A 16,076-nucleotide genomic window follows, 5' to 3' on the forward strand; every position below is an offset into this window, starting at 1 on the left:
GATCCCTCAGGAGACCATCCGCCACCTCATCAGGAGCATGCCCAGGCATTGTAGGGAGGTCATACAGGCACGTGGAGGCCACACACACTACTAAGCCTCATTTTGACTTGTTTTAAGGACATTACATCAATGTTGGATCAGCCTGTAGTGTTGTTTTCCACTTTAATTTTGAGTGTGACTCCAAATCCAGACCTCCATGGGTTGATACATTTGATTTCCGTTGATCATTTTTGTGTGATTTTGTTGTCAGCACATTCAACTATGTAAAGGAAACGTATTTAATAAGAATATTTCATTCATTCAGATCTAGGATGTGTTATTTTAGTGTTAATTATTTACTGTGTGTCCCTTTCAGGAAATGTGTCTTACATCGCAAACTCAACAGCACAACTTCACCACATATACATAAATACATTAGGAATGTGCTTCTTTACCTTTCAAGATGATTCGATAGGTGTCTAGATACATGGGCTCTGATATGATACGGGAACGATATGTTTTAGTTTGAAATTATTCGGTTTGGTTAGAGAATTAATAGATTTGGTTTGATACACTCATTTGTTGCACTGACACGTTCATTTTCCATTCTAAATTCAAATATGCTACTGATGAAGCTCATGAGCTGGGCCTCTCTGAGCTGTGTGTGTGTAAATTATATACAGTGCCTTCGGAAAGTATTCAGACCCCTTGACTTTTCCCACATTTTGTTAGTTAGATTTTTTTAAATTATTACTTTTTTTTTCTTTTTTTTTCAATCTACACATAATACCCAATAAGGACAAGCAAAAACAGGTTTTTATGCATTTGTTTTGATGCAAATTAATAATACAAATATAAAGAAATTATACTTGCATACAGTGGGGCAAAAAAAGTATTTAGTCAGCCACCAATTGTGCAAGTTCTCCCACTTAAAAAGATGAGAGAGGCCTGTAATTTTCATCATAGATACACTTCAACTATGACAGACAAAATGAGAAGAAAAAAATCCAGAAAATCACATTGTAGGATTTTTAATTAATTTATTTGCAAATGATGGTGGAAAATAAGTATTTGGTCACCTACAAACAAGCTCACAGACCTGTAACTTCTTCTTTAAGATGCTCCTCTGTCCATCACTTGTTACCTGTATTAATGGCACCTGTTTGAACTTGTTATCAGGATAAAAGACACCTTCCACAACCTCAAACAGTCACACTCCAAACGCTACTATGGCCAAGACCAAAGAGCTGTCAAATGACACCAGAAACAAAATTGTAGACCTGCACCAGGCTGGGAAGACTGAATCTGCAATAGTTAAGCAGCTTGGTTTGAAGAAATCAACTGTGGGAGCAATTATTAGGAAATGGAAGACATACAAGACATCTGACAATCTCCCTCGATCTGGGGCTCCACGCAAGATCTCACCCCGTGGGGTCAAAATGATCACAAGAACGGTGAGCAAAAATCCCAGAACCACACGGGGGGACCTAGTGAATGACCTGCAGAGAGCTGGGACCAAAGTAACAAAGCCTACCATCAGTAACACACTAAGCCGCCAGTGACTCAAATCCTGCAGTGACAGACGTGTCCCCCTGCTTAAGCCAGTACATGTCCAGGCCCGTCTGAAGTTTGCTAGAGGGCATTTGGATGATCCAGAAGAAGATTGGAAGAATGTCATATGGTCAGATGAAACCAAAATAGAACCTTTTGGTAAAAACTCAACTTGTTGTGTTTGGAGGACAAAGAATGCTGAGTTGCATCCAAAGAACACCATACCTACTGTGAAGCATGGGGTTGGAAACATCATGCTATGGGGCTGTATTTCTGCAAAGGGACCAGGACGACTGATCCGTGTAAAGGAAAGAGTGAATGGGGCCATGTATCGTGAGATTTTGAGTGAAAACCTCCAATGCCCTTGCAGATGGAAGAAGATGAAACAAGGCTGGGTCTTTCAGCATGACAATGATCCCAAACACCCCAAGCATTTCAAGGTCCTGGAGTGGCCTAGCCAGTCTCCAGATCTCAACCCCATAGAAAATCTTTGGAGGGAGTTGAAAGTCTGTGTTACCCAGCAACAGCCCCAGAACATCACTGCTCTAGAGGAGATCTGAATGGAGGAATGGGCCAAAATACCAGCAACAGTGTGTGAAAACCTCGTGAAGACTTACAGAAAAGGTTTGACCTCTGTCATTGCCAACAAAGGGTATATAACAAAGTATTGAGATAAACTTTTGTTATTGACCAAATACTTATTTTCCACCATCATTTGCAAATAAATTAATAAAAAATCCTACATTGTGATTTTCTGGATTTTTTTTCAAATTTTGTCTGTCATAGTTGAAGTGTACCTATGATGAAAATTACAGGCCTCTTTCATCTTTTTTTAAGTGGGAGAACTTGCACAATTGGTGGCTGACTAAATCATTTTTTGCCCCACTGTAAGTATTCTGACCCTTTACTCAGTACTTTGTTGAAGCACATTTGACAGCGACTACAGCCTCGAGTTTTACTGGGTACAAGCTTGGCACGCCTGTATTTAGAGAGTTTCTCCCATTCTTCTCTGCAGATCCTCTCAAGCTCTGTCAGGTTGGATGGGGAGCGTTGCTGCATAGCTATTTTCAGGTCTTTCCAGAGATGTTCAAGTCCGGGCTCTGGCTAAGCCACACAAGGACATTCAGAGACCTTTCCCAAAGCCTCTCTTGCGTTGTCTTGGCTGTGTGCTTACAGTCGTTGTCCTGTTGGAAGGTGAACCTTCGCCCCCAGTCTGAGGTCCTGAGTGCTCTGGAGCAGGTTTCCATCAAGGCTTTCTGTGTACTTTGCTTCCCTCGATCCTGACTAGTATCCCAGTCCCTGCCACTGAAAAACATCCCCACAGCATGATGCTGCCACCGCCATGCTTAACCGCAGGGATAGTGCCAGGTTTCCTCCAGACGTGACACTTAGCATTCAGGCCAAAGAGTTCAAACTAGGTTTCATCAGACCAGATAATCTTGTTTCTCATGGTCAGTCTTTAGGTACCTTTTGGCAAACTGCAAGCGGGCTGTCATCGGTATTTACTGAGGAGTGGCTTCCGTCCGGCCACTTTGCCATAAAAGCCTGATTGGTGGAGTGCTGCAGAGATGTTTGTCCTTTTAGAAGGTTCTCCCATCGCCACAGAGGAGCTCTGGAGCTCTGTCAGAGTGACCATTGGGTTCTTGGTCACCTCCCTGACCAAGGCCCTTCTCCCCCGATTGCTCAGTCTGGCCTGGCAGCCAAACTCTAAGAAGTGTCTTGGTGGTTCCAAACTTCTTCCATTTTAAGAATGATGGAGGGCACTGTATTCCTGGGGACCTTCAGTGCTGCAGAAATGTTTTTGTACCCTTCCCCAGATCTGTACTATGACACAATCCTGTCTCGGAGCTCTATGGACAATTCCTTCAACCTCGTGGCTTGGTTTTTGCTGTGACATGCACTGTCAAATGTGGGACATTTTATAGACAGTTGTGTGCCTTTCCAAATCATGTCCAATAAATTGAATTTACCACTGCTGGACTCCAATCAAGTTGTAGAAACATCTCAAGGATGATCAATGGAAACAGGATGCAACTGAGCACAATTTTGAGTCTCATAGCAAAGGGTCTGAATACTTAAGTCAGAAGTTTGCATACACCTTAGCCAAATATTTAAACTCAGTTCTCACAATTCCTGACATTTAATCCTCATAAAAATTCCCTGTCTTAGGTCAGTTAGGATCAGCACTTTATTTTAAGAATGTGAAATATCAGAATAATAGTATAAAGACTTATTTATTTCAGCTTTTATTTCTTTCATCACATTCTCATTGGGTCAGAAGTTTACTTACACTCAATTAGTATTTGGTAGCGTTGCATTTAAACTGTTTAACTTGGGTCAAACCTTTCAGGGAGCCTTCTACAAGCTTCCCACAATAAGTTGGGTGAATTTTGTCCCATTCCTCCTGACAGAGCTGGTGTAACTGAGTCCGGTTTGTAGGCCCCCTTGCTCTCACACGCTTTTTCAGTTCTGCCCCCACATTTTCTATAGGGTTGAGGTCAGGGCTTTGTGATGGCCACTCCAATACCTTGACTTTGTTGTCCTTAAGTCATTTTGCCACAACTTTGGAAGTATGCTTGGGGTCATTGTCCATTTGGAAAACCCATTTGCGATCAAGTTTTAACTTCTTTGGGATAGGGGGCGGTATTTTGACGTCCGGATGAAAAGCATGCCCAAAGTAAACTTCCTGCTACTCAGGCTCAGAAGCTAGGATATGCATATAATTGGTAGATTTTGATAGAACACACTCTAAAGTTTCTAAAACTGTTAAAATAATGTCTGTGAGTATAACAGAACTGAAATGGTAGGCAAAACTCAGAGGAAAGACCATTAAAAAAATTCAGCATACCACTGATTTCAATGCCTGGCACTTTTATAATAGGGCAAATTTGTCCCCAATTGCAGTTCCTAGTGCTTCCACTAGATGTCAACAGTCTTTAGAAAGAGTTTCTGGCTGGTTTTTGGAAGAATGAGGGACAGGTTTTAGTTTCTCTAAGTGGCTCCCATTTTGGCTGTAGCGTTTCCAAGCGCATGGCCGAGAGAGCGTGTTCTTTTTGTTTATCTCCGGTAAAGACAATAACGATTCTCTGTCTTAAATTGTATTGTTTATTATTGGTATTAGGGTACCTAAGGTTTGATTATAAACCTTGATTGACTTGCTTGGATAAGTTTATTAGTAACGTTTGGGATTAATTTTGTATGCATTTTGTAAGAGGGAAACCGAGTGGATTATTCACGGAAGCGCGCCAGCTAAACTGAGTTTTTATGGATATAAAGAAGGAATTTATCGAAGAAAAGGACCATTTGTAATGTTACTGGGACATTTTGGAGTGCCAACAGAAGATTTTCAAAGGTAAGGCATATATTATATCACTATTTATGACTTGTGTCGCAACTCCCTGGCTGAAAATGATTTGTTATTCATTTGAGTGCTGGGCGCTGTCCTCAGATAATAGCATGGTTTGCTTTCGCCGTAAAGCCTTCTTGAAATCTGACACCTTGGCTGGATTAACAACAAGTTAAGCTTTATTTTGATGTATTGCACTTGTGATTTCACGAAAGTTTAATATTTATAGTAATTTGAATTTGGCGCTCTGCCATTTCACTGGATGTTGGCCAGGTGGGATGCTACCCTCCTACCTATCCATAAGAAGTAGCTTTAACTTCCTGACTGATGTCTTGAGATGTTGCTTCAAGAGGTCAACCGATTGATTTTTCAATACAGATAATTAAAAGCTGATTTTTATTTATTTATTTAATTTGTAATAATGACAATTACAACAATACTCAATTAACACTTATTTTAACTTAATATAATACATCAATAAAATCAATTTAGCCTCAAATAAATTAAATGTTCAATTTGTTCAATGTTCAACATGTTCAATTTGGTTTAAATAATGCAAAAACAAAGTGTTGTAGTAGAAAGGAAAAGTGCAATATGTGCCTTGTAAGAAAGCTAACGTTTAAGTTCCTTGCTCAGAACATATGAAAGCTGGTGGTTCCTTTTAACATGAGTCTTCAATATTCCCAGGTAAGAAGTTTTAGGTTGTAGTTATTATAGGACTATTTCCCACTATACCATTTGTATTTCATTAACCTTTGACTATTGGATGTTCTTATAGGCACTTTAGCATTGCCAGTGTAACAGTATGGCTTCCGTCCCTCTCCTCGCTCCTCCCTGGGCTCGAACCAGGAACACAACGACAACAGCCACCCTCGAAGCAGTGTTACCCATGCAGAGCAAGGGGAACAACCACTCCAAGTCTCAGAACAAGTTACGTTTGAAACGCCTGACAGTTGTCATATAAAGAAGCTGATTAAACAGCATGATCATTACACAGGTGCATCTTGTGCAGAGGACAATGAAAGGACACTTTAAAATGTATAGTTTTGTCACACAACACAATGCCACAGATGTCTGAAGTTTTGAGGGAGCTTGCAGACTGCAGGAATGTCCACCAGAGCTGTTGTCAGAGAATTTAGCAGTACGTCCAACCGGCCTCACAACCGCAGACAACGTGGGGGGTGCTGTGGAGCATTTTTGTCTGTAATAAAGCCCTTTTGTGGGGAAAAAAATCTTTCTGATTGCCTGGGCCTGGCTGTGGGTGGGCCTGGCTGCCAAGTGGGTGGGCCTGTGCCCTCCGAGGCCCACCCATGGCTAAACCCCTGCCCAGTCATGTGAAATCCACAAGTTAGGGCCTAATGAATTTATTTCAATTGACTTATTTCCTTATATGAACTCTTAGAAATTGTTGCATGGTGCTATTACATTTTTGTTCAGTATAGTAATACTACCCTAGGATTTGTCTTTTGGCTATATCCTTTGAGGATTCATATTGAAGCTTTTTTCAGTGTACTGTATGTTCAGATTGCTTTTATGTTATTATGGCATGGGCAGTACCAGGAGGTTGTCTTAGTTATAAAAGCCAGGAAACTGACTATTTTTAATTCCGAGATTCTATTTCTATAGAACCTGTCCTGTTTCACTTTGTATCTCAGGACTAAGAGTGGAGTAAAGTATAATTTCTGTGTAATGGGGCTAATATTGTTTTTTTATCATGAATTAAGTTATGGCGAGACAAAACACATTTGAACTTAATAGAAAATGTGTGGCAGTCATCTTTGTAAGTTCATGTGCAGTATATTTGTGTGCATTCTGTGTTCCCCTGTTATCAGGAAGAGATGCAGTCTGAAGCACATGGCAATCTCAGATTTTCCACAACTCAAGAAGACAAAAATACAAGATTGTATTGTAGTACATGTTTTTTTTGCAGATTTAAAAAATAAACCCAACAATTATTGCAAATATACAGCACTTGTTCTGTTAAACAAAACCAAGTAAAACACACCAAATAAATTACACAAATAGCCAAGTCGCCTCTCCAGCAGTCATTTGGAGTGACGTATCCCATATAACTTGGTGAATAGGAGAGCTGTGCGTGTGTGTTGTGTGCATATATATGCGAGTGTGTGTGTATGTCTATAACCCTAATTTAAAGCTCATCCCTTTCCTCTCCTTCACAGAGGCAGGCTTCCCTCTGGCTGTTCATGTAGGGCCTGCAGCCCAGAGTCCAGACTGTGTTGAACAGGGTGTCTGCTACCGTCTCACAGGCTAGAAGGTAAAGAGGGACATGGGGATGAGTGATAATTACTGGCCTATTTAAACATCTTGAGCAAAATATCAATAGGCCTGATGAAAGTGCAATAAAGTTCAGGTATAGGACTGTAGGTGTAATCTGTGGCTCTGTATGAAAGTGTATCCTTAATTCCTTGCATCCCCTCAAAGTTCATTGGAGAAAGTTTGAGGGGAGGGACATTGGCGCCTCTTGCACTGGACTTTGAGAGGGAGTTGAGGAATCAAGGGCTTGACGGCTTCTACATTTTTCAGACTGTGGAACTTTCCATGTATACTGCATCAGGTTGACTAACCTTCGACCTTTGACATGAAGCCCAGGCTCTTCTTGAGGTCAGAGCAGATGCTGTGGAGACACCAGCGGAACTTGGAGTCGCAGCGGTACTTGTTGGAGCCGCAGGTGTCGTAACACATATCCAGCTGGTTGCAGCACTTAGTCATGGCAGGGATACCCAGATCAACCTTGATGGAACAGGACAAGGGTGGTGAGTGTGTGTGCATGCGTGCTATGATGGTGTTATACACTGAGTGTACAAAACATTAAGAACACCTTCCTAATATTGAGTTGCACCACCTTTTGCCCTCAAAACAGCATCCATTTGTCGGGCATGGACTCCACAAGGTGTCGAAAGCGTTCCACAGGGATGCTGGCCCATGATGACTCCAATGCTCAAGTTGGCTGGATGTCCTTTGGGTGGTGGACTATTCTTGATACACATAGGAAACTGTTGAGCGTTTAAAAACCCGGCAGCATTGCAGTTCTTGACGCACTCAAACCAGTGCACCAGGCACTTAGTACCATACCCTGTTCAAAGGCACTTAAATATTTTGTCTTGCCCATTCGTGGTCTGAATAGCACATAAACAATCCATAGCTCAATTGTCTTGAGGCACCTGTCTCTTCCCCTTCATCTACATTGATTAAAGTGGATTTAACAAGTGACAATAAGGGATCATAGCGTTCACCTGGTCAGTGTTCCTAATGTTTTGTACACTCAGTGTATGTGCACTGTTCAATCTGTATATTATTGGAGTTGTATGACCAATGTACTATTTTGATTTGCATTCTATAAAAATACTTGATTGTTGAAATGTTTCACTGAGCATTAAAGTGTGTGTGTGCGTGTGTTTCCAATCATCTATATATGCATACACTATTGGGTACCGGAAGGCCTAGGAAGTAGGAGCTGCATCCGTTGGGCTCCTGCATCTGGTAGTCAGGGCGAGGAAGAGCAGCTTTACCTGAGGTAGAAAGAATGTTAGAGTTCAATTCAAGAAATGCCATGAGGAATATTTGAATTCCACTTATATTTTTAAATTCCAATGAGGAAAATGGGAACTGGAATTTCCGTTTACTTCATAAATTGACTGAATTGACTTGAAATGGAACGGAACCCAACCTTGATCGCCATTCACACTTGATTGACCAACTCAGCAAAGGTAGCCCACTGGGCACAGATGTCAATTCAAAGTCTAATCCACATTGGTTCAACGTAATTTCATTGACATGATGTTGATTCACCCGTGTGCCCAATGGTTGGATGTCTGTAAATTATGTCAGACAACAGACGTTGTTGTGGAAGATTATCAGTTCATAAATGGTGGTAACCAAAACAGGGTCCATGGTCAATACAGGTAAAGTCCATGGACATATATCAATGGTGAAGACTACAGCCTAGCTGTGAATCGCTGACTATTTCACACTTTACCTCTGCCAGCTATCTCTCCTTGCTCATAGTCCACTGACTAAGGTGCATTATCAGATGTGAGGTGATAAAGGTTATTAGTAATGTAAAATTAATCCCTAGTATAAACTCTCCCTAATCAGTTATACGGCATTCTTGCATTTGAGAGTTTGAATGGCTTCAACATGAGGATATGTTAAGACTTCAGAAAATCTTAATGTCTATGTTTATCTCCATTGTGTACCATCTCCCTAATCTATAATGGCTCTCTACCTGCTGGATAATCATTACACAATTTGAATTTAGGATCACATGGAAGCGGTCTGTACAAAACAGATTATCTCGGCTAACTAATCACAAGCCTGGTCTAGATCTAGATGGACTTGTTTCGCGAACTCCTCTGACTATCGTTGGCATGCCACGCATATGATACATGTATGATAGGCTAGCCAGAGGAGTGGGTCATGTTCTTACCATATCGACAGCGGTACTGGCACACTCCATCGCGTCCGCCCATAAGCTCCAGCATGGAGTCAAAGTATCCATTGACAGCTTCAAAGCCTCCCCTAACGGAGTTCAGTCCCCACTCGTCCTCATCCTCTGCCTGGGAGGGGTCGACAGGGGCCTGGCTTGGGTCCACTGGTGCAGGTTCCTCAGCGTCCTGGGAGAGGGTCCCCTGGATGGAGAGGCCCAAAACCAGAAGGAGAGCAAGGGAGGCCCAGTGTGTCATATTGAGGTTCAGAGGAGCGAAGGGACAGCTAGGGACACAGCGTTGACGATCCACAGAGTTCAGCTGGAGGAATGAGAAGCACAAACACACAGAGAGAGGGAACAAGACAACTCACTGTCACGTCAACCGGCACCCAGACCTGGACTTTGAGCTAGACACCGGGACAGCCTCCACTGTGGAGGAACGAAGGTCAGCTCCTATCTAGATTGTATTTATGTTTTAAAGGTGCCCAAGGTGTGCTATATTTACCTGTTAGTAATGTTAATGTGCTTCATTGTAATCATATTGGTCTCAGTGTTTTGACTATAAAGACTGATGGGCATCTGTCACCAATTTTGACTATAACAATAGACTGGTGATTGTGGCATGAAACAGTCAACCTACTAATTGTACTTCACACAAATGATGGTTAGAGGAATACAGGCAAAGCTTGGCCCAGAGACCTAATGGTGTCATGAATACGACTGATGATTATCTTTCAACATGTTCTCATGCTGTAGATTAGAACGTGCACTTCGATAAGTACTACTTCCGAAGGAACGCAATGGCCCCTAGGCGGCGACGAAGTGCACACGTGCTCGGAAATAAGCAAGGAAAACGTAATGTCGTTCTCTGGTGAATTGTTTGTTTGGTGATAGCACTGGCTTCGTAATCGAAATTATAGTACTTGTCATGGAAACATGTTTGTGCTGTTCGCTCATCTAACAAGACGAACCGTTTGCAAGTGAAGTGCGCGAGCGTCAAGATAGCGGGGTGCAGGTGCACGTTAGCAAGCTACTGCAGTATATAACTGACCTAGACAGTGTATGTCAGCAACATGTCATTCACCAGCCTTTTTTCAAGTCTTCCAAACAAAGAATTTGACACGGCGCCTTGTGAGCCGAGAGAGAGGTAAGCTACTATAATACAAGTAGTCATTATTTCTACTGTGTCTCTTTTACTATGCTGGATTAATGTAACTAGTTAACTAACATAGTCATGTGTTTCAGCTTTGAATTGGAGTACATAGCCAACTGTGACAATTGATTGTATCCAATATTTCTCAGATTTCAAAGGGATGAAAGGCAACTGGAACCAGTTAAACTGGAGGTGAAGAAAGTCCAGAAAGTGGCCATTGCAAAGGTGTCAGAGTGGCCCCAGGAAGAGGAAAAAGGGGGACCAACCGGTGAATGTGTCATGTACTAAACAGATGCTGAATAGGCAAATTCAGGATGGAGAAGTTTTTTTGCTAAACATTGACATAAGCCTAACTAACATATGCCTATCTTGCGTTTGTGCAGTGCTTTGTACTACTAGGCGAATTGCATACCACATACCTGTAGATCAGGCCTCCCCAAACCTGTTCCTGGAGCGATACTCTCCTGTAGGTTTTCGCTCCTATCCCAGTTGTAACCAACCTGATTCAGTTTATCAACCAGATAATTATTAGATTGAGCTGCGCCAGATTACGGTTGAGGTGACAACCTACAGGACGGTAGCTCTCCAGGAACGTGGTGGCGAGCCCTACTGTAGATTAAAAAGTTGGTATAGAAATAGGCCACAAACATTACCATTTGGTATTGCCCCTTTTGATTTTGTGTTATAACGTTACCCTTTTTGTATTTTTCTACAGGAGCAGTGTGGTCAGGCCAAGAAAAGTAAGCTCCATAAATGCCCATCACAATCTTATAAAGAGTTTGACTCTGTGGCCCGAGACTACAACATAGTGAAGTGTGATTTCGAGCAACCAGGCTTTGACTTCAGTAGAGACCTGGACTTCTACAGTGATAGCAAGGAGGGTGCATCCCCAGGTCATGCTACAGAGAAGGGTGGGTTTTTATGGATTAACCCTTTACTATTATCAATGCATTCAGACTTTAAAAGGTGTATAGGATATTAATTTAATTTAACTTTTTCCACAGATCCTGATCAGATCAAGGATGTTCAAGGTGTAAACGAGAAGAAAGGACGGGAGCAGAAGAAGCAGCGACGGGAGCCCCAGCAGCAGAGACTTGACAACCAGGCCAGAGGCAGAGGGGCAAACTCTGCCAGGAGGGGTGGGGATTTTACCGGAATGGGTGGACGCGGAACTAACCAGCCCAGAGACTTCTCCAACAGGGGCGGCGGTGGTTCCAACAGGGGCGCCGAGTGGAGCAATAGAGGCCAGGGCTGTGACAAGAGGGGCGGTTTTCTCAGAAGAGGTGATTGGTCAAAGCGAGGCACTGACCGGTCACTTAGAGGTGGACGACAGTTCCCAAATGATGTACGTTTAACACTAGTAATTCAAAATGAAATCATGCATATTTCCTTGTCAATATCCATAGAAATGTCATTTGTAGCTTTACGATGTGCTCGGTTACCGCTAAGGTTCCCAAGTCTGTGATTTCAGTCTAATGTACATTTTCACAGCTGATTCCAACATCTTCCAGGAAACTTTGACCGGAAAGGGGTAGAAGAACATGACAAAGGAATTCAAAGACCAGAATGCTTTGGAGATTGACGGCAGGTTAATCTGTCGACATTTCCTCAGGGGAAAGTGCATAAAGGCAGGTTTCTGTCATTTATGATTAGAAATTGTAACAATATTAATGGGCACTTGTCATTGAACCTAAACCCAATATATTCAAATGATAGTCAGGTATGTTTATGTTGACTTCTTTTACAGTAAATACTGTCACTGGCCTGACCATTTTTATAGAGACCCCAACTTATTTTGTTTTGCAGGGTGATGACTGCCAGCTAGAACATGCTCTGGATGTCAACTACTCGATCAACAAAGTGTGTAAATTCTACGTCCAGGGATCCTGTTCAAAAGGAGAGAGCTGCATATACATGCACAATATCCTTTTCTCAGCTCATTCGAAATGTCCCTTATGTAGTGGTTGCCACTGGGTGGGTGAGGGGGGGAAATGACTGTACTGTTTTTAGTACAGTTTCCTTGTGTATCTGTCCTTCTACCTCTTGTTATATTTTGTGAAAAACTTCAAATTTGATCACAAAATACTAACTTAACAACAAAATGGCTGTCGTAGGGGTAGCTGCAGATGTTTTGTCTTTATTTCCTTGACCAAATACCCACAGTTTCCCCTGCAAGTTCTTCCATACTTACGAGAAGTGCTACCAAGGAGACCAGTGCAGGTTTTCCCATGAACCCCTGACTGAGCTCACCAAACAGCTACTGGAGGCAGTCAGTAACTGTCTACCTGAGAGACACTCCTTCTCTTACACAGACTGACATATTGGTGCTCCCTGTTACCATTCTCTACTAACTAGGGCTTATGTCTCCTATGCAGGCATTGAAGAGGGACAAGGACATTGAGGAACTGGCTAAAAACGACAAGCCAATCAGCATGGAGGAGCCAGTGGCCACAAAGGAGTCGGTGACAGCTGAGGAGACAAAGCCTGGCATTGACATATTTCTGAATCCCCTAAGGTTAAGAATACGAGTGCACGCGCACATGTTTCTTTTACTGCCCTTGTGGGGACTGAAAATGTATTGTCATTCATTTTTCTTAACCCTTAATCCTAATTGTAACCCTAAGCTTTTGATAGCTCAAGTCCTCATCGGAACCTGAGAAATGTCCCCACGAAGGAGTATTGTCCTTCTTTTACTAGCCCACACACCACAGTAGTATTGTCCTTCTTTTACTAGCCCACACACCACAGTAGTGTATTAGAATAGTAAGCCCCCCGCACCACAGTAGTGTGTTAGAATAGTAAGCCCCCTGCACCACAGTGGTGTATTAGCATAGTAGTGTATGTATGTGATTTTACACTTGATAGTAAATCAACGTTATTCACTAGTGTTTTATTGATTGGCTACATTTGTCTGGATTTCAGGCCAAACTTTTACAACAGCTCATGCCCCTCTGAGCCACATGCTGAGGAAAGTACCACCGTGTATCAGAATGAAGTGTCAGCTGAGGTCGTGGAGAAGGAAATTGCCCCTCCTACAGCGTCTGTTTGGTCTCCTGATCCTCCCCCAAACTCTGGCTTTAAGGAACCGGTTTCTTATTCAGTTGAGGCTGTGCTTGGGTCCCATAGGCCCCTGGATAAACCCTTCCGTAGCTTCTTTGCAGCCTCTATCAGCCAGACCTCACAGACCCAACCAGATCCCCCCACAACTACATTAGTTCCTCCAGAAACTCCATAAACCCTCCTCCAGAAACCCTCCTCCAGAAACTCCATAAACCCTCGTGATCCACCCTTAAACTCTACATGCAGCAAGAGAAATGTTCCTTATTCAGTCGAAGCTGTGCTTGGATTCCAGAAGCCTGAAGAAAAACCCTTCACACTCCCCACACAGATCCAATCAGATCCCCCCAGCACTACATTTGTTTCTCCAGACCCAATTAGTTTGTCTGATCCTTGTCTGAGTAAGAGGCAGGCTTCTTATTCAGTTGAGGCTTTCTCTACGGCCCAGAAGCCAGTGAAAAACCCCTTTTGCAGTCTCTTTGCGGGGACGATCAGCCAGACCTCCACTACACCTCTCATACAGAACTCTGCTAATTCGCCCTTCAACACCCCAGGATGTAAGGGACTAGCTTCTTATTCAGTTAAGGCTGTTCTAAAGTCCCACAAGCCTGTGGATAACCCCGTCCGCAGCCTCGTTGCAGGCCCCATCACCCAGTTCTCTCGCCACCCTGATATACAGACCCAACACCCAACTAGAACGTCCTAGCACTACATTAAATCCTCCAGACTCCATTCGGCCCCCTGATCCTCCTTCAGTCTATAAGAGGCCGGCTTACTATTCAGCTAAAGCTGTGCTTGGATCTCCTAAACCTTTGAAACCATCCTTCAGCAGCCTCTTTGCAGGCCCCATCAGTCAGACATCTCCCCAACCTCCCACACAGACCCAACCAGATTCCCCTAGTGCTACATTTGGTCCTTCAGATTCTGCGCCTCCTGCAGGCTGTAAAAGGCCGGCTTCGTATTATGTTACGGCTGTGCTTGAGCCCGAGAAGCCTGTGGAAAACCCCTTCTGCAGCCTTTTTGCAGTAATCATCAGCCAGACTACTCTCGACCCTCCCTCACACTCCCAAAGCTCCCCAGGTTGTAAGGAACCAGCTTCTAACAAGCCCATGGAAAAACCCTTCCTTAGCCTCTTTGCAGGCCCCATCAGCCAGACAACCCTCCCTGACCCTCCCAGACAGATGCAACCAAATCCCCCAGAACTGCAATTGGTCCCCCAGACCACATTCGGTTTTCTGAGCCTCTCTCAGTCTGCAAGAGACTGACATTCTTAGTTGAGGCTGTCAGTGAGTCCCAGAAGTCCATGGAAAAACCATTCCGTAGCCTCTTTGCCGGCCCCTTCACACAGACCTCCACTTCCGGCCATCCAACACAGACCCAACCAGATCCCCCTAGAAATTTCACTGGTTGTAATAGACCAGCTTCTGATTCAGTTTAGGCTATGCTTGAGACTCAGAAGCCAGTGGGAAAACCCTTTCGCAGCCTCTGAAGGCCCCATCAGCCAGACAACCCTCCCTGACCCTCCAACACAGACCCAGCCTTATCCCCCAATAGTTGAGCCTAAACCGGAGGTGCCAGACCCAACACCGCTCACCGGTAAGGGCCTGCTTTACTCAATACAATACTTTAAATGTCCCTTTGCGGGAAATGCAACTATATTACTGACATTTCATCACCACTTGTCCTCCAGAGCCATCCACAACCCATTCTGTTCTGAGGACCCTCTTCCTACGCCTGAGCCCATGCCGCCATGAGGGGGGGCAGGCGATCAGTAACAGCTGCGAAGATCCAGGTACAGTCGGACACATCATGCTACAAGTAGTGCATTTGTGTTGTAAGTTTGCGTAGTTTATTTTATTTCACCTTTATTTAACCAGGTAGGCCAGTTGAGAACAAGTTCTCATTTACGACCTGGCCAAGATAAAAAGTGTGACACAAACAACAGAGTTACACATGGGATAAACAAACAGTCAATAACACAATAGAAAACTATATGCCACGTTTGCAAATGAGGTAAGATTAGGGAGGGAAGGCAATAAATAGGCCGTAGTAGCGAAGTAATTACAATTCAGCAATTAAACACGGGAGTGATAGATGTGCAGATGATGAATGTGCAAGCAGAGATACTGGGGTGCAAAGGAGCAAAAAAATAACAATACGAGGATGAGGTACTTGAATGGGCTATGTACAGCTGTAATGATGTGGAAGCTGCTCTGACAGCTGATGGATAAAGTTAGTGAAGGAGATATGGGTCTCCAGCGTCAGTGATTTTTGTAGTTCGTTCCAGTCATTGGCAGCTGGAAGGAAAGGCGGCCAAAAGAAGAATTGGCTTTGGGGGTGACCAGTGAAATATACCTGCTGGAGCACGTGCTACGGGTGGGTGCTGCTATGGTGACCAGTGAGATAAGGCGGGGCTTTACCAAGTAAAGACTTGTAGATGACCTGAAGCCAATGGGTTTGGCGACCGAATATGAAGCGAGGGCCAGCCAATGAGAGCATACAGGTAGCATTGGTGGGTAGTAAACACACTTCCGGGTTGGAGC

At 43.4% G+C, this 16,076-nt stretch overlaps 1 protein-coding gene and 1 long non-coding RNA gene across 5 annotated transcripts; one reads left to right on the forward strand and one right to left on the reverse strand.

Moving 5' to 3' along the window:
* Positions 1–6,777: 6,777 nt before the first annotated feature.
* Positions 6,778–9,772, reverse strand: LOC124003358 (group XIIB secretory phospholipase A2-like protein). 2 transcript variants are annotated; one of them, XM_046311537.1, is made up of 4 exons: positions 9,324–9,772; positions 8,318–8,406; positions 7,462–7,627; positions 6,778–7,144 (listed from the first exon to the last, which is right to left on the reverse strand). In XM_046311537.1, exons 1-4 carry the CDS (start codon positions 9,577–9,579, stop codon positions 7,026–7,028), a joined length of 630 nt encoding a protein of 209 aa, XP_046167493.1. In that variant the 5' UTR covers positions 9,580–9,772; the 3' UTR covers positions 6,778–7,025. The 2 variants fall into 2 exon arrangements, with proteins under 2 accessions (XP_046167493.1, XP_046167494.1); XM_046311538.1 differs by having other exon boundaries at positions 8,330–8,406; positions 9,324–9,721.
* A 410-nt stretch (positions 9,773–10,182) lies between these two features.
* On the forward strand, positions 10,183–12,105 carry LOC124003360. 3 transcript variants are annotated; one of them, XR_006833211.1, is made up of 4 exons: positions 10,183–10,744; positions 11,192–11,387; positions 11,481–11,821; positions 11,968–12,099. It is a non-coding gene; the product is annotated as an uncharacterized LOC124003360 (long non-coding RNA). The 3 variants fall into 3 exon arrangements; XR_006833210.1 differs by having other exon boundaries at positions 10,183–11,387; positions 11,988–12,105; XR_006833209.1 differs by having other exon boundaries at positions 10,183–11,387.
* Positions 12,106–16,076: the final 3,971 nt, after the last annotated feature.

This window comes from Oncorhynchus gorbuscha, linkage group LG18, assembly GCF_021184085.1.
Source record: "Oncorhynchus gorbuscha isolate QuinsamMale2020 ecotype Even-year linkage group LG18, OgorEven_v1.0, whole genome shotgun sequence".
Lineage (NCBI taxonomy): Eukaryota > Metazoa > Chordata > Actinopteri > Salmoniformes > Salmonidae > Oncorhynchus > Oncorhynchus gorbuscha.